The following is a 26,354-nucleotide window of genomic DNA, read 5'->3' as shown; positions in this document are numbered from 1 at the left end:
TAGACATAAGACCTGAAACCATAAAATATATAGAAGGAAATATAGGCGAAACACTACGTGATTTGCACATCAAAGACATCTTTACAGACACATCACCCAAAGCAGTGATAGTGAAGGCAAAGATAAACAGCTGTGACTACATCAAATTAAAGAGCTTTTGCACAGCAAAAGAGACAATAACAAAAACAAAGAGAAACCCCACCAACTGGGAGAACATTTTTGCACCCAACACTAATGATAAAGGACTGATCACAAAAATCTGCAAAGAGCTGATGAGACTCAACAACAACAAAGAAAATAATCCAGTCAAGAAATGGGCAGAAGAGCTTAAAAGAAACTTCTCTGAAGAGGAAATACAAATGGCCAACAGGCATATGAAAAAATGTTCAACATCACTTGTCATCAGGGAAATGCAAATCAAAACTACCATGAGATACCATCTTACACCAGTGAGAATGGCACATATTAAAAAAGCTAGCAACAACAAATGTTGGCGAGGGTATGGAGAAAAAGGAACTCTTCTGCACTGTTGGTGGGAGTGCAAACTGGTCCAACCACTGTGGAAAGCTGTATGGAGATTTCTGGACCTACTAAACATAGAGCTTACATATGATCCAGCAATTCCACTCCTAGGTATTTACCCAAAGGACACAGAAACATCAATTCCAAAGAACACCTGCACCCCTATGTTTATAGCAGCACTGTTTACAATAGCTAAGCTTTGGAAACAACCCAAATGCCCAAAAATAGATGACTGGATCAAGAAGATGTGGTACATATATACCATGGAATATTACTCAGCATTCAAAAAAGATAAACACATGCAATTTGCAGCAACATGGATGGCGCTGGAAGGGATCATGCTCAGCGAAATAAGCCAAAAAGAAAAAGAAAAATACCGGATGGTCTCACTCATAGCAGGAATCTAGAAAACTTAAATAAGGGACCAGGAAAATGAATAACTATAAGAAAGTGAAAATCAAAATCAACAAAAAACTATGAACCAGAGACACTTTTAGGGGGGCGGGGGTGGGAAGGGAGGGATTGGGGTCAGAATGGGGGGGCTGCAATTGTATGGGGAATATAACAATAAAATTTATAAAAAAAATAAATAAAAAATAAAAGTTTATGTCTTTACAAAAAAAAAAAAAAATGGAAGTGTCTGAGAAGTTATCTTACTAGATAGAATAAACCCTCAACTTTGTTTGCCAAGAATGCCTGGACTATCTGGGTATGTGGGTTTCCATTTAAATGTTTTTATCAACCATCAATTTCCAGTAAAAGAGAGAAAAACCCTGCTGTCATTCTGATATGTATTACATAACTAACATAACTATATAATAGATTGTGTTCTTCCAATCAATGAACTTGGCATATCATGCCATTTACTTAGGTCTTCTTAATTTCTCACAATAATGTTCTATATTTTTCTTGATTCTATACATCTTTCATTAGATTTATTTCTATGTATTTGATTTTTAAAATACTAATGAAAATCAGATCTTCAAAGTTTTTTCAACTGTTTGTTATTAATTCTAACATTTTATCTGCAGCTTTGTTAGGATTTTCTATATCATAATCATGACTGTGAATTAGGAGTTTAATTTCTTTCTTTTCAATCATTACACTTTTTCTCTTTCTGCCTTCCTGCTCCGGCTAGGACTTTCAAAAGAAAGTTACAGAGAGGTAATGAGAGTAGACAGTCTTGTCTCTTTCCTCATCTCTGGAAGAAATGTCACCATTTTTCTTGATGTTTACTATCAATTTTTTCTAGTTACACTTTATTGGAGTAGGGTAAGCTCTGTCTATTTCTAGTTAGAAATTTACACTTTATCAAGTGTTTTTTCTGTATCTACTGAAACTAGATCAGTTTGTCCTTTCCTTCTGAGACTACTCTGAAGGTTTTAATCCTTTGAACTTTTTGAGACGTTTTGTAACTGAGAAACATTCTGTGACCAATCTGAAGGAATGTGCAATCTGTAGTTGTCTGGTGCAACACTTTATAACTGTCAGTACAAACTGGTTACTAGTGTTAGTCAAATCTTTTATAGCTTTATTATTTCTGTTTTTTACTTCTGTTACGAGAGAGGTATCAAAACTCAAAATATGACTAATAAGAGTTTATTTCTACTTTTAGTTCTGTCAGTTTTTGCTTTATGTTCTTCAGGGTCATATTATTAGATGTATTTGAATTTCAGATGTGCTATAACTGCCTGTGAAGTTCTCTTTTGGGGGCAGGTAAATCTTCCAATTCTGTTTTCCAAGGCTGCCTTGTTGTTTTGACCCTTTTATCTTAAAGGAATATTCCCCTCTATCTTTAGTAATATTTCTATGAAGTGTACCTCATTTGAAATTAATATAGCTCTCCCAGATTCTGGCTAGTGTTTACACAGTCTATCTTTTTCCATTCTTTTATCTTCAGTTTTTGCTTTTAAAATGTCTCATATAAAAACATGATTTGGTTTGTTGTTCTTTATAATCTGAAAGTTTTTTGTCTTTAAAGTGGAATATTTTGTCCACTTACATATAGTGCAATTATAATATACTTTATCCTTAGTGCTTTCTTTTCTCTCCTTTCCTGCCTTCTTTTGGATTAACCAAATAATTACTACTACTCCATTTCTCTCCCTCTACTAGTCTCCTATGAGTTTTCCTTTTTTTTTTTAAAGTTTTCCATTTTTTATTGTTTTAGTTGTTACCAATATATCATTTAAATTTTTCTAACAGCCATATTAAAAAATATAAAGTACATAATTAAATTTACTTAACCTAGTGTATTAAAATGTATGATATCAACATTTATTAATATTTTTTAAGTGGGCTATTTTACACAGCTTTTTCCAAATCAAGTCTTCAAAATCTGGCATGTATTTTACATTTACAGCACATCTCAATCTGAAGTAGCTACATCTTAAGTATTTGATAATCACATGTGGTCAATGGCCACTGTATCAGATAGGACAACCCTAGAAACTTCCACAGTATGTGACCCTTAATTAGCTACCATAAATGAAGAAATTTATAACTTTTGAATAATGCAAGGACCTATGGTAATTACATCCCACAAACCTTTTGGGCCATTTTGCCTTGTATTTTAAACCTAAATCTCTTTTAAATAAGACATTTTTATTTTACTATACAATCAATATTCATTTATATTTACCCATATACTGCTACCATTGCTCTTTATTCATTCCTTTAATTTTGTCTCCCTATGGAATAAATTCTTTTTCTGCTGAAAGCATTTCCTCTAACTTTTGTAGGCCTGCTGACATTCTATCTTGTTCATCTGTTCAGAAGTCAGCTACCAGTCTTACTATCATTATACCTCTACAGTTAATACCTTTTCTCTCTATTTCATGATCTTCCTCTCTGGCCTTGATGTCTAGCAGTTTTACTATGACACTCCTATCCTTCCCTCTCATTTCCTTCTAGGACTCCAAATATATGTGCTAAACCTTCTTTGTATTCCATATATCCATTACATTCTCCTATGTATTTTTCAACCTTTCACCTCTCAGTTCATCATTGTGAGTATTTTTATCTAACAAATATTTCAATTCACAAATATCTATTGTATCTAAGTATGCTGTTAAACCTATGTGTTAAAGCTCCTAATTTCTGCTACTGTATTTTTTAGTTCTAAAAGTTTCATTTGATTTTATTTCATAGCTTCCAATTTTCTGAAAAAAATCCTCTATCCATTTTTTTGTACATATTAATCAGTGTTTTATTTTATTTTTAAAAAAGATTTATTTATTTATGCATACAAGAGCTGTAGTACAGGCCAAAGATGCGGGGGGTGAGAGGATTCACCAGAGACAGAGTGGGGAACAGAACAGGCAGACTAACTGAAATACACTGCTGAGGGGAACAGCAGGCAAGACAGGAGAGGTCTGCTTCGCCATGTGGGTTTCTCTCTGGCTGGCCGGGGATTGAACTCGTGCTGCAGAGGCTGTGGATTGCTTCATAGTTCGGTGCTTAACCCCTTGCGCCACCAGGGAGGCCCTAATCTGTGTTTTAGAGTCTGAGGGTTTTGATATCTTAATCACCTGACAGTCTTTGCTATTATCTTGATTTTCAGTCACTTGATGTTTATTGCCATGCTTGAACTTTTTATGGAATCAAAGACTGAAAGATACTGGAAGATGTCATCTCACTCCAGAGAGGTTTTAAGTTTCTTAAGCAACTAGAAAGGACAGATTACCTTGATCCATTAGCAAAAGTTTCTAAGCTGATTTTCAAGCTGATCTCTTACAGGTAACACTTAGGTGTAAAGCATAGTTTGAGGTCTCTTGAAATCCTGAAGTACTTATCAGGGTCGTGCCTCTTAGGCTGGTCTTGAACTCTATTTTTGTTTCCCCAGTACTATGAGAACAAAAGCTGTGTTTCAGTTTTTATCCTATGAGAAGTAGCTTTCTGTTGGATATATTACCTTGAGAGCAAAAGTTTAGTTAACCATTGAGTTCAATACGTTATGGTTGTCTTTATTCTGGGATTCTGAACCCTTAAGTCTTGGCTACTTTAGTAGCACAAATCTCAAATTTTAGTGTTTTTACTCAGTGATTCCCAAATAAGTTCTATATCATTGTTTTCTGTTTGGTCTATGCTCTATGCCAGGAGTTAGCAAATGCTCCAAGGGTTTTTAAAAAACAGGTGTTCAACTGAAATGTGTTTTTCTGTCTGTAATTCTGGGTCCTATAAACTTGTCCTGGCTATTTTGGTTAGTCTCCAAACACTTCAAAGACATTTATATTTTTGTACTTTATACAGATTTTATAGTAGTTCTTGGCAGAGTTTGGTTTGATATCCTATCATAGCCATATGCAAAAATTCACACTATTTTAGTCACTGATATATATATTTTACTGACTATTCCACAAACTTCCTGAAAATAGGAAATATCTTTTATTTCTTGATTTCTGCTTCAACACCCAGCATACTATTTGGCACAGAGTTTGGTTATGTTTCTGCTAAGTTAATTTTTGTATTAAGAAAAGTTGCTAGAATGCAAGTAAAGCATAATACATAAAAACATCATATCTAAGCCATTCTAATCCATCAGCTGTTCTGATTTCATTAATATCCACTAAGAAACATTCAATCTCTTCTTCTATTTAGTCCAAGCACTAATGAGAACATCACTTGACAAAGCCATGCATTTTATGTTCCTTTGAGATTAACTTACCTCTGATAGTACTAAAAGCCTTCGTTCATTTATTAAAACTATTTTCTATTAGATTGAGTGACTGTATTATCTTTTTGCTTAACTAATCTGTTTCTAGGTCTGTCATTTTATCAGAAATCAATGACATTTTTTACCTACAGCAAAGCTCTCTTAAACAACTTTTAGAGGTTTCTTGATTATGTCTTTTTTAGAAAAAGAAAATCTAATGGTACAGAGAAATGTTAAATATACAATTTAGAACCAAAGAGAATAAATTACTTTTTTAAAGATTTATTTATTTATGTATATAAGAACTGGGGTACAGGCCAGAGGTGTTGGGGGTGAGAGGATTCATCAGAGACAGAGTGGGGAACAGAACAAGTAGATTGACTGAAATACATTGCTGAGGGGAGCAGTGGGTAAGTCAGGAGAGGTCTGTTGCGCCATGTGGGTAGCTCCCTGGCTGGGGGTTGAACTCATGCTGCAGTGGCTGCGGATTGCTTCATAGGTTGTGTCTTTTTTTTTTTTTTTAGAGGCATGTTTTATTTATTTATTCATTTATTTGTTTGTTTGTTTTTGTTTTGTTGGGTACAGTCAGAAGCACAGGAGGGCGAGAGAATTCACCAGAGCCAGAGCGGGGAGCAGAGCAGGCAGAAGGACCGAAGTACACTGCTGAGGGGAGCAGCGGGCGGCAGGAGAGGTCTGCGCGCCATGTGGGACCCTCCTCTGGTGGCCGGGGAGCAGCCGGGGATCGAACCGGAGCCGAAGAGGCTGCGGGCAGCTTTGCAACCCAGCGCTCAACCGCTGCGCCACCGGGGAGGCCCCATAGGTTGTGTCTTAATGCCTTGAGCTACCAGGGAGGCCCAAATTATTTTCCTTATTTCCTGGCTACTCTTGTATTATCAATCTCTATAAAGAAACACTAAGGAGCTGAAAATATTTATCTCTTGGAAGCAGAAATTACAGTGGTTAGGGAAGTAATAGCATATTACTTCTCTCTATAAAACACTTAACAATTAATAGTGTTAACTGCATATTTAAATTAGATTTAAAAACATAATTATGCAAACAGGTACTGATTTAAAGAAACAAATAGTCCCCGAATGTTGTTGGACTCCTGATACAGCAATGTGGCAGTCATCTATCCTTGTGGTGGGGTTTCAGTCTTATATTCGTAAATGTGACAGTAATCAGAATGTCATGCCCTTTCTACAGTAATACACTAGTCTTCTAAAACTTCAGTCAAGAATTAAGTGGCAGGGCACAATTAAAAGAGAAAAATGTATTTGTTACCTAAAAGGCAAAATCACAAGAGCTTGTTTTGTAATGGACAGATAATGAAATTAGGTAATTAGGACAATTATTTTAAGGATGACTCATAAGAGAGTTAAAGGAAGATGATATGGGTATTAGGAAATCTATCTCCATTGATTAGATGGTTCCTATGACATGAAGCATGCATGATCCAAGTATTAATGATGCATCTGGGTCCAAGTATTAATGATGCAAACAGTACGTGCTAAGTGTCACTTAATGGCTCCTGCTTTAGAAAGCTGGCCAAGTGTTAGAACCTACCCTTTCCTGCAGACTGAGAGGAGTCAGAGACCAAAGGACTGGACCTAAACTGCTGGCCCTAAAGGATGGCATGCTCATCTGGATTTACAGCTAGATAAGGAAAGAGCTCTGGCACTTCTTATATGGTTGACAAATTAAGAGCTGTATCAGATAATATCTTTCCATTTAAAAAGATCATGCATTTCAGACTGTCCAATTTTAACTCACAGACCATGAATAAAAGAAATAGCATCCTATCTATTTTTAAACAGCAAAACCAGATCTATCTCACAAGAAACAAAAACCAAACAAACAGAAAAGCCATACATATGTATCATTAGGGAAGTGTCTATAGGAAAGTAAGGAATGGGGAAACTGGGTTTGTAGCATGAGATTGCTAGTGTGCAAAAAGGTTTACTGTCATGGTTAATCCTTCTATTTTGCATTATATTTCCTCCTGCATTGTAAGTACCTAGTAAATGAAAAAAAATATTAATTGAAGTTCTTTTTTTTTTTTTTATTTGTTTGTATTTATACAAGCACTGGGTACAGTCAGAAGCGCGGGAGGGTGAGAGAATTCACCAGAGCCAGAGCGGGGAGCAGAGCAGGCAGAAGGACCGAGTACACTGCTGAGGGGAGCAGCGGGCGGCAGGGGAGGTCTGCGCGCCATGTGGGACCCTCCTCCGGTGGCCAGGGAGCAGCCGGGGATCGAACTGGCGCTGCAGAGGCTGCGGGCAGCTTTGCAACCTAGCGCTTAACCGCTGTGCCACCGGGGAGGCCCTTAATTGAAGTTCTTAAGGAATTTATTTGTATGCATTTTTAAACAACCTCCTCTCCTCCCCCCTAAAAAACCAACCATACACAAAAAACAAAACCCTTTAGAGAATTTAATTGGGAAGGAATCAGGAGACATTAGTTAAATCAATGATTTAATGTTTGAATTAGCTGTTATTTAATTAACTTTGCATGGTAAAATTGCATAATTAAGAGGGACATACTTTATAATTATCTGTATTTACTCAAGAAGTAACCTAGAAAAATTTAAAGCTTATGCTACAAGATGACACCCAATAATGAAGAAGAAAGTAATAGTTACAGAATTGATTAAACGCATGGTATATGCTAGGAAATGTACATGACTGCCTCAATTAGGAATCCTTAGTTTTACCTGAGGAGGAAACTGAGGCTCAAAGAGGCTAAGCAATAAGTGTTAAGGCCACACAGTACGGCACAGAGTTGACCTTCAAACCTTACCTGGCACTCAAGTCCAAGGTCTTACTCACTATTCTGTGTGATTCTCAGTGTGGTCTACAGTAGTGTGGTCATCTGTAGTGCTTATAAAAATGCTGACACTAGGATCTTACCATAACCTCTCAAATCACAAATCTTAAGGGATCTGCACTTTTTCTATAATCTCTATAGGTTTTCACATAAAAGTTTAAGAACCATTGTTCTGAAATGAACCTCCAATGTATCCCACTGAATTCAATATATAGATTCAGACAATTATTTGGTTCTGTTATGTGCTGAGCTTTATATGTTTGGTGTTGTCAGGGAAACAAAGATAGGCTGGCCTGGGTAGCTCACAGTCTAGAAAGGAAGACAGACAAGCAAACCAACTATGTCAATACACCCCGTGTTGTATCCTATGGGGTTTTGGAACACAGGAAATTATAGATGCGAAGAATATGTCATGAAATTCAGAAAACAGCCTATCCTGGATTGTTTTCTGGTCAAGGAGGAAGCTGGCTCCATGAGCTCTTAGGAGGGAATAGAAGGGAGCAATACATATGAGGGATGAACCTTTGTAGGGGAAAAGCAGAGGCAAAAACAATTTTGCATAGATGCTGATTTCTAAGCTGACAGAGCAGAACCCGCTTTCCAGATAGAAAGCATTAGAATGAAAGGATGAAGGCCTTCCGGGCCAACGTGAGACTGGGGAGTTCACAAGAATGAAGAGAAGTCAATAAGGCTACAGGGGTCAGCCATAAATCTTATGATCAGCCATAAGTCGTCTTATTCTCCATGCCAAGGACCTTGAACTAAACTAAAAGGAGAAGCAGCATAAAGAGAAATAACCGGGCCTCCCCTGGTGGCGCAGCGGTTGAGTGCTGGGCTGCAAAGCTGCCCACAGCCTCTACAGTGCCGGTTCAATCCCCGGCCGCTGGTGAGGGTCCCACATGGCGTGCAGACCTCTCCTGCCGCGCCCGCTGCTCCCCTCTGCAGTGTATTTCGTCAGTCTGCCTGTTCTATTCCCCGCTCTGGCTCTGGTGAATTCTCTCACCCTCCCGCGCCTCTGACTGTACCCAGTGCTTGTATAAATAAATAAATAAATCTTTAAAAATAAATAAATAAATAAAAAATAAAAGCATCTAACCAGGACTTAAACAAGCAAGTATTCTAACAGCTGAACAGAGGTATTGGGAAGATTAGTTACTCTGGAAGGCAAAAAACTTCTTTCACTGAAGTGACAATCAACCAACTTTGGAGTAGACTTTTTACATGTTCCTGAAATTCAATATAAGACTAATCATTTCTAATGTGAGAATCATAGTGAGCTTATAAAGCCCAACATTTGGTTTGGCAATTGCTCATGTAGGAATAAAGAACCACGATTACCTGATAGCCTTCTGTTTTCTTCTGACACCACTTCAGCAAGGCATTCCTTTTTGATCCTCCATATTCTCTTGCCAATGCTGAGAGAGGGTCCTTCCTTTCTTCCCTGGTGTGTAAAAATAAGAAACCAATAGCTGAAATATTTTTTCTTTGAACACCATTATAAATCACAGATAGAACAAAAAGGAGAGAGAACAGTGTTGGTTTGTATTCTTGAATAGCATAAATACACACACTATAGCATCAAATGGTAAGATGGTAAGAATGCATCTTTTCGAAGTCATCTGACTTTACCCATCAATTTCTATTGGCTTCTCATAGACCCACCATTATCAGTAGTTTCTGTTACTCATTATTTACATGGAAACTGGAAAAGATATAGTACCGTGTATTTTCACACTGAATGGAATATGAGCCAGGATGCTCGGAGGAGAGAAACTAACATGGAGCTGACAGCATCTAAAAGTTGTCATAGTTAATATAGACATTTCATGCCTATTTTCCTGGCCCTTTGAGAACAAATATTCGGGATGTAAAATAACAGCATTTGAGCGCTGATTTTTTTTTCTTTCCTTGTGTGTTATTCATATTTACTGTTCTCTACCTTATGCGGCTTCGAGTGGTGGGGGTCACAGATGCTGTGGGAGAGGAGGACAGGGAAAGCTGTGGTGATGTGGACCCCATAGCCATAAGAGAAGCTGGCGACGCTCCTTCTGGTGCAGAGATGTCTCGTTTCATCTCTTCACTACTTCGTCGAGACACTGATTGTGAGAAATAGTCATTATGCATTTTATAGCAAAAACAGTTTAAATATTTTATTCAGCAGGTTCCAAAAACAGTAGAAACTATCATATGGGAGGAAAATGGAACATTTTATCTTATTGATAAGGTTGGGTTTCTTTTTCTTTTTCATAAAAGAAAAACCATAATAAGGTAGAACAGTCAAAATATGCACTGAACCTCAGAGACTCTGAAGACAAGGAGTCTTATTCATCCCTGTAAGACTCACTTCACCTAAGTAGCACACAATGAGCACTCCACAAATGTTCACTTAATTACAAAATACAATTATAAACAAAAGGCTGATTAAAGCAATACCTAACAACCAAGTCAACACAACTTCTGAATTTTGCCAAAAATACTGTTGTAAATGGACATAAAGAAAAGAGCTACCTTATTACAGGATGCCACTTAACTCTGATTCATGTTATAATTCAAAAGGCATAAATCAGTGAGATCAACAGTAAACCAAAAGGCATCAAGTCAACTAGTGGGACGTAATACCAACCAGAACAGTCCTTGCTTTGAAAGTCTGGCATAGTAAGACGCCGTACCTTGTTAGAATTACAGAAAGTTCTGAAAACTGTTAAGTAGAAGTGTCACTTCAGCCGTTAAAAACAGAGCCACAACAAAAGCAGGTTTCTAACAAGCATGGGCTGAGTATGAGCAGGTGCTCAGGATGCTAGGTTGAGCACAGTGAGAAGTGAGATGAGACAAAGTTCCTTCCTGAGACAAATTCTCTCTCATTTTAGGATATACTGGATATATATGCAGGCGCCAGCAACTGAGTCACCCGTGTTGGTTATAATGCAATCAATGTTGTGTATCAGTCATTTTTCACCTGATTACTGAAACTTTCCCCATCTAATTGGCTAAACTTTTCCTGATGATTTTAGGATAACCATAAGTAGAGTCTGACTCTGCATTAGTAAAATGATGTCTTTGAAGATTCAGAGGAGACAGATGCTTTCTCTGATTATGTTATCTTAGATGATGGGCTTATATATTTGTGGCATTATTTTGTAAGTACTCTTGTTTTTCCTTTCAATGTTGGATCTGTGTGCCTTAAATCAGCAGTTTCTTCTAAGTCGTGTACTCAGAAATTGAATGAGAAAATCTTTCAGAACTTTATAAAAAGCAGAGGAAACAGACCAAGGAAGAATAGGAAGAACTCTGTCATAGGAAAAGGTATTAGAATAGTAGTTTCAGCTAGACTTTCCACCCTGGACCCAGCTCTGATATACAAGAACTGTGTTAACTTAAATCTACATACAAGTGGGACGTCAACTGAGGGATACTTAGAGGAATTTCTCCTTTACTGGTCTGATTGTTCAGCTATTAGGGTAAGTAAAAGCCACAAAGGGAACATACTGTGAGCAAATAAAGAACTGAAGATTTAGTTCTAATACATAGTATGCTCACCAAATTCACTATTGGGTAACTTCATCAAACTGGAAAAAACTGACTTCCAGAGAATTCTTAACATGCTCTGAAATAACTTCAAAAACAGTCATGACGAACTTTGGGATAAATGTTCTAATCTTTCATAATTATATCAAGTTTTCATGAAGCTGTATTTTCACCATATCATTTAACCCAGTATAGGCACTTAATAAGTACTTGTAAAATGAATGAAGTGACTAGATTTTTTTGTTGTTTTAATGCAGGCTATGGAATGTGATTTCTATAGAACCTGTAAGATAAAACAGGGAAATTCCCAGTGAAAAATAATCAACTCAAGAACTAAAGAGGCAAGTAAAGTTAAATAAATGGTTGTAAGGTAAATAAGTCTAAAGAGAAAGCATTCCATACTCTGGAAGAGTATTTTCAAGGGAAATTTCAGATAAAAGTCATTACCTGAGATGGTCTTGGCACTTTCCATGGCAGGTACTCTTGGCAGGGAAGCAGGTCGGCTGGTTGAAGATGTTCTTAATAGATGCTCTGCACAAGGAAGTAAAGGTCACAATAAAGAAATCTGACATTGAATTTATTTTTTTTTTTTTTTTTTTTTAATTTTTTTTTTTTATAGAGGCATGCTTTATTTTATTTGTTTGCTGGTTTGTTTGTTTGTTTTGTTTATACATGCACTGGGTACAGTCAGAAGTGCGGAAGGGAGGGTGAGAGAATTCACCAGAGCCAGAGCGGGGAGCAGAGCAGGCAGAAGGACCGAAGTACACTGCTGAGGGGAGCAGCGGGCGGCAGGAGAGGTCTGCGCGCCATGTGGGACCCTCCTCTGGTGGCCGGGGAGCAGCCGGGGATGGAACCGGCGCCGCAGAGGCCGCGCGCAGTTTCGCAACCCAGCGCTCAACCGCTGCGCCACCGGGGAGGCCCCTGACATTGAATTTAGAAGTAACAAAGGTGGCAGGAAGGTGAGCTCTAGCCCTCTCACCCAAGAGCCTCACAATCCAGGACACTTCAACAATTCCCCCATACATTCCATTTATGTAAGACAACTTCCACAGACAAGGAACACGGTAAAACATTTCATTCGATGCTTCCTAGGGCTGAGACATTCAGCACAGTTTGAATAAAATATTTCTGTATTGCAGAGTACTTCTTACTTCTTTGGTGCAATAGAACCAAAATTCAAAGAAACCCCCCAAGACCCCCAACTCCAGTGCTGCCAGGTCTCAAAGTACAATCTGAATAAAAGCCTTGCCCTTATGTGCCTACATTTAGTGGTGAAGCAATACATAAATGCAACCACAGACAAGTCAGGATGGGATAATTAGAATAAAGAATGCAAAATGTTATCAAATCAGAGGGAGAAGCCATTCACTTTGATTTCAGGCAACAGGAAATGCTTTGACAATAGAATGGCATTAAAACTGGGTTTTACTAGTAGAGGACAGGGATGGGGAATGATATTGTAGACAGATAATAATCACAGCAAAGGTATAGGGATATTCAAGCTAGAGGATAATAAAATCCTAGTGTGGCTAAGACACGGCAGTACTTGGAAAACAGAGGACAGCAGGAATGGGGGCTTTACGGGAGGCTGAAGCTGACTAATAAGAGCCTTGTTTACCTGGTATGTGGACTTCAGTCTGAAGACAAGGAAGCATCATATTTTTGAACATGCAGGGAAGGACATAGATACTACCTCTACTGCTTGTGTTTACAGCCTCGCCTGGTTCTACTCCACCCTTGCTCTCTAAACATAGCCATCTCTGGAGTTTCTTGAGTTCCTTGAACATTGGCACAAGCCTCCTAGACCCCTCCTCCACTTGACTAACTTTGTGTACTTTGGTCTAGCTTCAACTTCACTTCCCTATGACCTACGAACTACTCCCCCACAGCGAAGCCCCAAGTGAAGACCCTTGCTGCATACTTCTTACCTAGGGCTACCAGGACAACAAATGCAAGGACAGAGGAGATGTGTTCTGTTTGGTCAGGGGTATACATTGAGGATATGTGATTAATATGAGGGAAATTACCTCCTCTGTTCTTAATAAAAATTGCTAGTTTTCTGTCTAAGAATGTCCTTAGGCAAGCATATTTTAACAAGAGGAAGGCAAGATTCATCACACAACAATTAAAAAGGTCATTCACCACTTCTTTTCAAGAACTGACAATTTGAAAAATACTCCCTCTCAAAATATCATGAAATCTAAAATAATGGCATATGGCATTTTCTTTCAAGGACGGCACATCTTTCATTCCAAAATTTATTATCTAGGCATTGAGGAATATTTGGCTGTAATTATATACTACTTTGGAGAGGAAAAGTGGGAAGGACAGAACGTACTTTCTTAATGAAGACAGGACTTATACAGCTTAGCGTCATTACAACTTTCTTATCTTGAACAAACATCACCTCTGTACAAAGTGCCTATAAGCAAGCATTAATCAAAATTCTGAACCCTGTCGCAGTTGGCTTTCATCCTCACAGGAAGAGCATATTATGCACAAAGTCTGACAGACAAAACAAAATTAGCAGAACACGGAAATAGTAGGAAACAGAAATCAGCATTTTAATTTAATCAAATTTTCCATTCTACAATTATGAAACTATGCTCATTTCCCTAAAATCTTCACCTCTCAAAGAAGAACACAGAAAAAGAAGAAAGTGGGGGCCTCCCTGGTGGTGCAAGGGGTTTAGATACAACCTATGAAGCTATCCGCAGGCACTGCAACATGAGTTCAATCCCTGGTGAGGGAGGTGACCCGCATGGCGCAGAAGACCTCTCCTGACTGGCCCGCTGCTCCCCTCAGCAGTGTATTTCAGTCACTCTGCCTGTTCTGTTCCCTACTCCGTCTCTAATGAATCCTCTCACCCCCCACACCTCTGGCCTGTACCCATTCTTGTATGCATAAATAAATAAATCTTTTAAAAAGAAGAAGAAAGTGAAAACAAAGGTAATAAAGACAAATGGATTGAAACAAAATATGAAAGCTAAGGCACACACTTTTTTCATTCCCTATATGGAAAGAGATTTTAAGTTGCCTTATTTCTTTCTCTTTTACATAGCACACTAAAGGCACATGCTGGAGAAAAAAGCTCATGAAATTTATTGCTGATACTTTTGCCCAATACCTGGTTAAGTCTTTTTCTTACTGAATGTCTAAGGATGCAAGTCTGTCTCAATTTGCAGACAATCTCTAAGATAGACCAGCACCTATTTTCTGAAAATGCACAAAGTGGTACTAAAAGCCCTACTAGGTTATTCTTTTGAAAAGTAACTAACAATTTTCAAAAGGTATGACACAATCTACTGCCATTTCATGAGGTATTTTCATATGAGACTCAAACTTGCCCAGAGGCACTTGTCACAGAAAGCACACATGTCCATTTACTATTGCAGTAATGGGGCTGGATTCCATCTTCATGTCAAACTGTTAGTTTATTCTCAGGAAATAAGATTAGTATGTTACAGATGAGTGTACCAGGCAGGAAAGATTATATTTTATATTAGTAGAGTCTGGTCTATTGCCATTTGGAGCTATTCTTGTCTTTGATCTATTAATTAATTCATTCATTCAACAAAAATAATTTGGCTATTCACTACATGCCACAGTGAGCTTGGTGCAAAGATCAAAAAAAGGAAGAAAGACAGGAAACCTACCCTCATGAACTTGGAGGTTAGAGCAGAAGGCAGACATTTAAAAAATCATTATGAGTGAGGGATGCTAGGAAAGAACAAGTATAAGGGGCTGTGGGAACACAGCAGTGGATGTGACCTGCTCATGAGGTGAGGTCCAGAGAGGCTTTTTAGGAAATGACATCTCAATTAAGACTAGAAGGATAATTAACAGCTCTTATTAAGGTAAAAGAAGCTTGGAGAAGTGTTCAGGCTGAGTGTTCAGAATACACCAAAAGAAATCCAGGACAGCAATATTTAGAGGGCAAGGGAAAGTGAGGAGCAGGTGAAGCTGCACAGGCAGGATGGGAGGGTCAGGCTGGGTGAGGGCAGTGGTGCAGGAGATGCAGGTCAAGTTAAGTAGGCTGAACTTCACCCTTGGCATTGGGGAGTCAGGGAAGGTTTTTCTGGTCAACATCCTTCTGGCTGCAATGGACTAGAAGGGTTACAATACACAGAGGGTGATGAGTTAGACTATACAGGGAATTGACAGGATGCCTTGCATGTGGCTGGTACCAGGGAGATGGAGAGCAATAACTAACACAAGCATCTAGGTCTGCTACTCAATTTTCTTATTTTACAAATCAAAGAAATAGGTATAGACCGTTGTTCCTTTATTGTTTCCTAAGTAAAATTTACAGGCAATTGTGGGTTAAAAACTTGGAGCCTAGGGCCTCCCCTGGTGGCACAGAGGTGCCTGTAGCCTCTGCAGCACCGGTTCGTTCCCCGGCCACCTGCGAGGGTCCCACAAAACAAACAAACTCGGAGCCTAAAATCCAATGTCTGTTCACAGAGGAGTAGTTTCAGATGAACCAAAACTCCCACTGAAAACAAATTAAAAAAAAAAAAAAGAAAACCAGCTACTTAAAAGCACTAAAGATCAACCAAAAGCAAGCAGAAAATGAAAGGAATCTACACTCGAAAGAATGAAATAATCTTGGGTGAATTTCCCAGTTAAGGCAGTAGGCATGTATGTATGCCTCAGATGAGGCCAAATAGGGCAGTTAAAATTAGAAAGTCCATAGTCTTCCAGAAGAAGAACCAGAGGACTATCTTGTGACAACTAAAGTTGCTGAAAAATGAGGGGGTAGGTGAAATACCAGAAAGAAAAGAGTCATGAATTCTGTATACAAATTCTACCCAAATCTCTCATGACTTCTGAAATCTGCAAGCACTTAAATTCCAAGAAGCTGAATTAACGACAAAACAACTAACACATATTTCAACTGCAGCGGAGAGGTTCGCGTTTGGGGTGCACCAAGTTAACTGCTTGCTAAAATAGAAACCTATTTTCTGCAGAGGAACATGGTAGAATCCAGAACCTCTAAGTATGTGATTCACAATGCCTAAGATACATTTTAAAATTATGAGACAATACAAAAAAATAAAAATTAAAAAAAAGAGGAAAAAATGACCCATGACCAAAAGAAATGGAAATCTGAAAATTAGTTATATGTTGGAATTAGCAGAAAAACATTTTAAAGCAGCTGTTAAAAATATGCTCAATGTTGTAAAGAAAACTTTTCTCAACAAATGAACAAATAGGAAATATCAGCTGACAGAGTCATAAAAATATGAGAAAGGTCTTCCCTAAAATCCAATGCAAAGGACAGCCTAGAGTTAAACTTTTGGGGCAGACATTGAGAAAAATCCTCTGGAACACAAACCCCACTTTAAACACAAAGTATTAATAGAGTAATTGGAAGCCTGCAGTGCCCTGAGGGCAATCACAATAACAACAAAATTCAAACCAAGCCCACCTCTTGAGTAGATAAATATGGACTCTCATAATTAAATCATAGCAGAAGGAAAAAGGTGTCCATGTCAAGACAAAAATCAATTTACTGTGCAAGCTACATTACCATGATGTCCAGCATTCAACCAAAATAATGAAATAGACAAAAAGCTAAAAAAAAAACCCCCAACATATTCAGCTCACTTTATCAAGACACCAAGTAATCAATAAACCAGACTCAGATATGGCACAGATGTTGGAACACCTCTCTACTGAAATCAAATAAAACTGTGAAAATCCTAGCTTTAGAACTCAACTAGGGGAAATTCTGACCCTTCCCCCCAAGGTACATATGCCAATGTCTGGAGGCATTTTTGGCCATCACAATTGGGGAGTAGGAGAACCATAGGTACCTTAGAGGGTGGTTACTATCACACAGCAGAGGCCAGGGATGCTATGCTGCTAAACACCCTACAAGGCACAGAACACAGAATGAATTTTATGGTGTATTAAAAAAAAAAAAAAAAGCCAAAAAGAAAAAGAAAAATACCGGATGGTCTCACTCATAGCAGGAATCTAGAAAACTTAAATAAGGGACCAGGAAAATGAATAACTATAAGAAAGTGAAAATCAAAATCAACAAAAAACTATGAACCAGAGACACTTTTTGGGGGGTGGGGGGTGGGAGGGGAGGGATTGGGGTCAGAATGGGGGTGTTGCAAGTGTATGGGGAATATAAAAATAAAATTTATTATAAAAAAAAAATCAACTGTAGTTGGAGTGAGGGTCTGTGTGAAATTCAGACCATGACAAAATTAATTTAAGTACTATAAAAACATGACATAATCACATTGAAGGGAGCAGTGATAAAAGGAGCTGACCTAAGTAACTATGGGGTATTCTGACTGGATGCCCTAAGGCTAACTACAAAAAGAACCATACACAAACACTGTACTCTAGTCAGTAAATTGGCTCCCCATAGGGGTATGGTTTAGCAATTTTGAAATTACTATGTATAATAGAGGTAAACAACAACAAAAAAAGTAAATATACTGTAGATAATGAGAATCAGGTTTCTCAGTCTAGAGAAAGAAGTTACAGATTAGGAAAGGGAAAAAGCTAGAAAGTACCCTTTGGTGCTTGTTCAGAATCAGAGGCATGGTTTTGGATAGACAAAACAGTTACATGTGTGTTTGTATGTACTGGTATGCAGATATACAATTTTCCCAGCTCTATCCAGAGAGGGAATAGAGGCAGTGAAATTTCAGTAGCAACTAGCATGTTTAGCTGCCAGGATTTTTTCTAAGTAATATTCTCTAAAGAAAAAAAATCAAGAGGTGCAGGAAAAAAAATAATTCTGGAGCATCCCTTGGTACCCTAAAGTAAGGTGTGATGTGAAGGGGTGTTGGGGAGTGGTAACAAAAGAACAAAGAGGGCCTCCCTGGTGGCTCAGCGGTTGAGCGCTGGGTTGCGAGGCTGCCCGCAGCCTCTGCGACGCCGGTTCGATCCCCAGCTGCTCCCCGGCCACCGGAGGAGGGTCCCACGTGGCGCGCAGACCTCCCCTGCTGCCCGCTGCTCCCCTCAGCAGTGTGCTTCGGTCCTTCTGCCTGCTCTGCTCCCCGCTCTGGCTCTGGTGAATTCTCACCCTCCCGCGCTTCTGACAGTACCCAGTGCTTGTATAAACAAAACAAATAAATAAATAAAACATGCCTCTATCAAAAAAAAAAAGAACAAAGAGTCAATGTTAAGAGCTCCCAATGGCCAAAGCCCGAATAACTTGAGCAACAAAATAAATAACAACAATAGTAGATCATGACCCAAAGAATAAACTAAATACACATAAGCCTAAACTAATACAAATAAATACTCTAACAGTAAATAGAGTAATGCATATATTATAATAATATAATTTCTTACAGAAGGAATGAAGAAATGAGAAAGTCACTACTACAATACCACAGTAATAACTGTTAGAGGTAAACAGCAATGAGAAAAAAATTAAACAGGAATAGAGTATTTATTAATAGAGTATGTATTAATTACCGACTTAACCAAGTGATTGAGGTTAACATCACCAGTAATAAGACACATCAACATCATGTACCCCATAATGTGATGCACCTTTGTGGTGTCCTCCCAAATAGCACATAACCTTAACCTAATCAGGAGAAAATATCAGTAGAGCTCCGGAGACTTAACACATGTCTTTAAAAACCTTAGCCCAGAACCCTGCTCCCCTCCCCCGCCCACAGAGGTGGCACTCTCCGACTCTCCGACCGGCAGAGAGGAGGAAAACAACAAACCAAAACGGCCAACAAGAACAAACGACGCAGCAAGCGGGAGTGTGAGTGGAAAGGAACTATTGCAGCCACCACACCCCGTGAACGGGAGCTGCGGAGAACCCTGCAGGATTCGCCGCGGCGGTGAGCGGCTCCGGGCGCCATTAGAGAAGAACAAAGACCCCGGGAGACGCGCAAACAGCCCGGGCTGCTGGTAAGCTTGCGCGGAAAAGCTGCGCGCTGGGCGCGCTTGAAAAGCAAGTGCAGACCTGGATCACGGCTGCCCAGGTCCCCGCGCCTGCGACCTAGGCTTGCGGGGAGACGCGTGGAGGTCCTCACTGAGGTGAAGGTCCCTCCCTGAGTAAGCAGGAGCCAGGCGCCCAGGCACGGGAGCGGTGCAAAAGGCGCCATTCCCGCGCCACTGAACTGGGCTACAGCCCGCGTCCTAGAACTGAGGGCTTTGAACTGAGACCCGGGGCACGAAAATTCGTGGCGAAGGTTCTCCACGATGGTGGGGCACAAGGCAGACACAGCACCCCAAAGCTGTTGAGGTGTACCCTACCATTCCCGCTCTGTTCCCTGTCCCACGGGGTGGGGGGAGGCGAAAAACAGCCCCCCAAGGACAATAGGAGAGATCTCTGGCGCCACCTAGCGACCAGGAAAAAAAAAGTCACTAACACCCCATAGAACAGGAAATTTCTTAAGACTGCTTGAAAAGGGCAGAAGGCTTCTGGAGGACCCAGTGGCCAGCCGGGAAGTTAGCCCACGCCAGGCCCCTTCCGACCAGCAGTCTGAGCCCACAGAGGGAACAGGCACCCACGTCTGGGGCAGACTGGGTGCGCAGAAGAGTGTGCCTGAAACCGGAGGCGCAGGGACTGCATCCCGCTTCGCCATTTTAGAACAGGGACATTTCTTCAGTAAAAACTGCCTAAAACCAGCAGAAAGCTCCCCCAGAAGACAGAGATGGCTCCTGGAAGAGCCAGAGGGGAGCGGAGAAGTTCACCCAAGATGCCAGTCAGTCCGAGCAACACAGTGTCCCAACGCATACTACAAATTAGAAAACAGACAGTAGGGAGTAGAAGAACCACACGCAACCTAACAACTCATCAGGAAAGAAGCACACCACAAAAAGAAAACCACTCCCCAGATTGCAACGACAGCAACTTGGAAGAACTTCTGAGCCTTCCAGAAAGAGAATTTAAAATTGCCATGAATAAAAAAGTGATAGATCAGAAGAAGGAAATTGAGTCCCTAAAGAGGGAAGTAAAAGAAATGCAGGAGATCAAAGAATTAATGGAGGAACTAAAGAACTCTGGGAAAAGCAATGAAAGCAGAATAGATGAAATGGAAGAACGAATAAGTAATCTTGAAGACACAGAAATAAAAAGAACCAAAACAGAAAAGGAAAGAGAAGTACGAAGGAAAAAGAATGAAGAAAGACTTCGGGAACTATCTGACTCCATGAGGAAAGGAAATATAAGAGTTATAGGAATTCCAGAAGGAGAGGAGAGAGATGTAGGAACAGAGAAAATATTCATGGATATAATTGAAGAGAACTTCCCAAATGCGAAGAAGGAGCTGAAAATTGATATACAAGAAGCAAGAAGAACACCAAACTTCCACGACGAAAGGAAAAACACAGCAAGACACATAATAGTAAAGCTCCCAAGAATCCAGGACAAGGAAAAAATAATGAAGCTGACAAGAGGGAAGAAACAGATAACATTCAAAGGAAAACCAATCAGGCTGACATCAGACTTCTCTGAAGAAACACTACGGCAAGGAGAGAGTGGAGGGACATAGTCAACAGACTCCAAGAAAACAGATGCCAACCAAGAATACTCTATCCCGCAAAGCTCTCTTTCCTCCATGAAGAAAGAATATGGACCTTCCCAGACAAAGAGAAACTCCGGAATTTCATTACGGCTAAACCCCCACTCCAAAAAATACTATAAGGAATCCTAAAGCCAGAACCACAGAGGGACGAATAACAACGAAAGAAGACCAAAAAAAAAAAAAAAAAGTTATTAAAAGAATAAATAAATAAAATCAAAGGAAAGACAAACATAATGGCAAATACAGATGCTAACATATCAATATTAACTCTAAATGTAAATGGACTAAACTCTTCAATAAAAAGACACAGAGTTGCAGCCTGGATTAAGAAACAAAACCCAACCTTTTGCTGTCTCAAGGAAACACATTTAGCTACAAAAGATGAAAATAGGCTCAAAGTCAAAGGATGGGAAACAATCCTACAAGTAAATGGGCCAAAAAAGAAAGCAGGAACAGCTATACTTATATCAGATAAAACAGACTTCAAACTCAAAAAAATAAAAAGAGACCCCAGTGGTCACTACATTATGATTAAGGGGACAATACTTCAAGAAGAAATAACACTCATTAACATATACTCACCAAACGAAAGAGCACCAAAATATATCAGACAACTGTTGTCCTCTCTGAAAACAGACATCAGAGAAAACACATACGTAGTGGGAGACTTCAACACACCACTATCAACAATGGATAGATCAACAAGACAAAAAATAAGTAAAGAAACTAAAGCTCTAAATAAGGACCTAGAGCATTTGGGCTTAACAGACATCTATAGAACACTAAACCCAAAAAAAAACGGAGTACACATTTTTCTCAAGCGCACACGGATCATTCTCCAGGATCGATCACATACTGGGGCACAAGACAAACATCAACAGATACACCAAGATTGAAATCATACCAACCATCTTTTCTGACCACGAAGGCATCAAACTAGAAATAAATCATAAAAAGAAGGCAAGGAACTATCCTACCTCATGGAGATTAAAAGCCACACTACTGGAAGACCACTGGACTAACGAGGAGATCAAAGAAGAAATTAAAAAATTCTTTGAATTGAATGACAAGGAGGACACCAATATCCTAAATGTATGGGATGCAGCAAAAGCAGTAATAAGAGGAAAATACATAGCAATAGAAGCTCACTTCAAAAAACAAGAAAGAACTCAAAGAAACAACCTAATCTCGAAGCTCAAAGATCTAGAAAAAGAACAACAAAAAAAACCCCAAAACCAGTAGAAGAAAAGAAATAATAAAAACCAAAGCAGAAATAAATGAAATTGAAACTAAAAAAACAATCCAAAAGATCAATGAAACCAAGAGCTGGTTCTTTGAAAAAAATCAATAAAATAGACAAACCCCTAGCCAGGCTCACAAAGGAAAAAAGGGAGAAAGCACAAATACACAGGATCATCAATGAAAGAGGAGAAATCACAACGGACACAGCAGAAATCAAAAGAATAATCAGTAACTACTATGAACAGTTATATGGAAACAAGTTCAACAATCTAGAGGAGATGGACAAATTCCTACAACTCTACAATCACCCAAAGCTAGATAAAGAAGAAATAGAACACCTAAACAGACCAATTACAAGCAGCGAAATTGAAATGGTAATCAAAAACCTCCCCAAAAACAAAAGCCCAGGACCTGATGGATTTACAAATGAATTCTACCAAACATTCAGAGACGAATTAGTGCCTATCCTTCACAAACTCTTCCAAAAAATTGAGAAGGAAGGGACAATACCAAACACGTTCTATGAAGCCAACATTACACTAATACCAAAACCGAATAAGGACAACACAAAAAAGGAAAACTATAGGCCAATCTCCCTAACGAACACTGATGCAAAAATCCTCAATAAAATTTTAGCTATCAGAATCCAACAATGTATCCATAAGATAATTCACCACGACCAAGTAGGATTCATTCCAGGGGCACAAGGATGGTTTAACATCCGAAAATCAATCAACGTTATCCAACACATCAACAAAAAGAAATATAAAAACCATATGATAATATCAATAGATGCTGAGAAAGCTTTCGACAAAGTGCAACACCCATTCATGATAAAAGCCCTTGAAATTCTTGGGATACAAGGAACATACCTCAACATCATAAAGGCCATCTATGACAAGCCAACAGCCAGTATCATTCTCAATGGTGAAAAGCTGAAAGCAATTCCATTAAGATCTGGAACAAGACAAGGATGTCCACTCTCACCACTGCTTTTCAATATAATACTGGAAGTCCTAGCCAGAGCAATAAGACAAGAGAAAGACATCCAAGGAATCCAAATAGGAAAAGAAGAAGTCAAACTATCACTATTTGCAGACGATATGATAATATACATAGAGAACCCCAAAATCTCCACAGAAAAACTAATTCAACTCATCAATCAGTTCAGTAAAGTGGCAGGATACAAAATCAACACGCAAAAGTCAGTAGCCTTCCTATACACAAACAATAAATCTGAAGAAGAAGAAATCAAAAAAACCATCCCTTTTATTATCGAAACAAAAAAAATCAAATATTTGGGAATAAATCTAACAAAAGAGGTAAAGGACCTATACAAAGAAAACTATAAAACACTGTTAAAAGAAATAGAAGAAGACACAAAGAAATGGAAAGACATCCCCTGCTCATGGATTGGAAGAATAAACATTATTAAAATGGCCATCCTACCAAAAGCAATATACAGATTCAATGCTATTCCAATCAAAATCTCAATGGCATTCTTCAAAGAAATAGAACAATTATTGATGAAATTCATATGGAATCACCAAAAACCCTGAAAAGCCAAAGCTCTACTGAAAAAAAAAAAGAAGGAAATGGAGGCATCACACTCCCAGACTTCAAACTATACTACAAAGCCATAATCATCAAAACTGCATGGTATTGGAACAAGAACAGACATACAGACCAATGGAATCGAATAGAAAATCTAGAAATAAACCCACAGATTTATGGTCAACTAATCTTTGACAAAGGAGCAAAGACTATGCATTGGAGCAAAGAAAGTTTGTTCAATAAATGGTGCTGGGAAAAATGGGTCGCTACATGCAAAAGAATGAAGCTTGACCACTACCTGACACCATACACAAAAATCAACTCAAAATGGATTAAAGAACTAGACATAAGACCTGAAACCATAAAATACATAGAAGGAAATATAGTCAAAACACTACGGGATTTGCACATCAAAGACATCTTTACAGACACATCACCCAAAGCAGTGATAGTGAAGACAAAGATAAACAGCTGGGACTACATCAAATTAAAGAGCTTCTGCACAGCAAAAGAGACAATAACAAAAACAAAGAGAAACCCCACCAACTGGGAGAACATTTTTGCACCCAACACTAATGATAAAGGACTGATCATAAAAATCTGCAAAGAGCTGATGAGACTCAGCAACAACAAAGAAAATAATCCAGTCAAAAAATGGGCAGAAGAGCTAAAAAGAAACTTCTCTGAAGAGGAAATGCAAATGGCCAACAGACATATGAAAAAATGTTCAACATCACTTGTAATCAGGGAAATGCAAACCAAAACTACCATGAGATACCATCTCACACCAGTGAGAATGGCACATATTAAAAAAACTAGCAACAACAAATGTTGGCGAGGGTGTGGAGAAAAGGGAACTCTTCTGCACTGTTGGTGGGAGTGCAAACTGGTCCAACCACTATGGAGAGCTGTGTGGAGATTTCTGGACCTACTAAACATAGAGCTTACATATGATCCAGCAATTCCACTCCTAGGTATTTACCCAAAGGACACAGAAACATCAATTCCAAAGAACACCTGCACCCCTATGTTTATAGCAGCACTGTTTACAATAGCTAAGCTTTGGAAACAACCCAAATGCCCAAAAATAGATGACTGGATCAAGAAGATGTGGTACATATATACCATGGAATATTACTCAGCATTCAAAAAAGATAAACACATGCAATTTGCAGCAACATGGATGGCGCTGGAAGGGATCATGCTCAGCGAAATAAGCCAAAAAGAAAAAGAAAAATACCGGATGGTCTCACTCATAGCAGGAATCTAGAGAACTTAAATAAGGGACCAGGAAAATGAATATAAGAAAGTGAAAATCAAAATCAACAGAAAACTATGAACCAGAGACACTTTTTGGGGGGCGGGGGGCGGGAGGGGAAGGATTGGGGTCAGAATGGGGCCTTTGCAATTGTATGGGGGAATATATAAATAAAATTTATTATTAAAAAAAAATAAAAAATAAAAACCTTAGCCCACAGACCTTCCATACCTGGTACCCCCATCCACAGAAACCAAGGTAATAGAAAAAAAACAAAATGGTAATCTTTATCCAGTTTCCCAAATTTGTCCTCTCCTAAGAATCTAGGGGTACTTGTGAAAATGATGTTTCCAAGTTCCCTTTTGTGGTGAGTCCAGATAGATTCTGTACTTTACCAGGGACTCAGATAAATCTTACCAACAGGTAAGTTTGCAAAACACTGATTTTTTTCCCCGTAAACCTTGCCTTGCTGTGAGCTGATCAAGATGAATCTGGAAGGGAGAAGTTGATGCTCATTGGAGTATCCCCACCCTCCGTGGTGAACAGTAGTCTGAAGACTGAGCATCCTCTGGTATCCCAGGATCACCTCAAATCTCTCCAGATAGGGGTCTCTTTCACAGGGCTGTCATAGGCCCAGGGTTATACATGCCCAAAGGCTGTGACGTCCTGGTTTTTGATTCCAACTACACTTGGCTCTAACTGCAAGTCAAAAGACTGACTTGACTGACAGAACTGGAGCCCACACAACAGGCAGCAGAGTAGGGGTGCTCCTGAACCCTCCCATCTTTGCGCTCAATGCAAGTAGCTTTTAAAGATGTTCAGGACACAATTTGTATGGATGTCTACTCTCAGTCACTAGTTGACAACTAAGCAAAATCCTGAAGAACATGGTTGCCTTGCAATGCACTGAAATCTTCTTGCATTTCATTAAGAGCCATCATTCTCAGCCACCTTTGCAACAAAGGAAAACTGTACACATAATAAAAGCTCATACATACACTCTAGCAGTGAGCATTTACTATGGGCTCAAACTTGTGTTAAGCCATTTATATGATTTGACCTTTATTTTAGCTATGATTTTATCAGGAGCCCCATACTACTATTGGAGCTGAGGATGCCTCAGTGAACAAAAAAGAACCAAAACCCTGACACCTCCTGAGCCTAGTGATCTAGAATGGAAGAAAGATGATAAATGTTAAAGTGATAAATGTTAAACTTATCAGAAGAGATAAATTCTAAGGTTAAAAATGTT

The 26,354-nt window shown here is 39.0% G+C and overlaps 1 protein-coding gene across 3 annotated transcripts in view; it reads right to left on the bottom strand.

Moving 5' to 3' along the window:
• The window catches only part of SPECC1L (sperm antigen with calponin homology and coiled-coil domains 1 like), a gene marked incomplete at both ends in the record, with an annotated part of 98,699 nt that overhangs the window by 22,871 nt on the left and 49,474 nt on the right, over positions 1-26,354 (bottom strand). For all 3 annotated transcript variants that reach the window (XM_084244724.1, XM_084244722.1, XM_084244723.1), the window contains 3 exons: positions 9,341-9,443; positions 9,942-10,098; positions 11,975-12,058. In XM_084244724.1, the coding sequence (XP_084100850.1) occupies positions 9,341-9,443; positions 9,942-10,098; positions 11,975-12,058 (344 nt within the window). The remainder of the gene's footprint in view (positions 1-9,340; positions 9,444-9,941; positions 10,099-11,974; positions 12,059-26,354) is intronic.

Source organism: Talpa europaea, assembly GCF_964194135.1.
Source record: "Talpa europaea genome assembly, chromosome: 10".
Classification (NCBI taxonomy): Eukaryota; Metazoa; Chordata; class Mammalia; order Eulipotyphla; family Talpidae; genus Talpa; species Talpa europaea.
The sequence above is the reverse complement of the archived record's forward strand: the minus strand, read 5'-3'. Positions and strand labels throughout refer to the sequence as shown.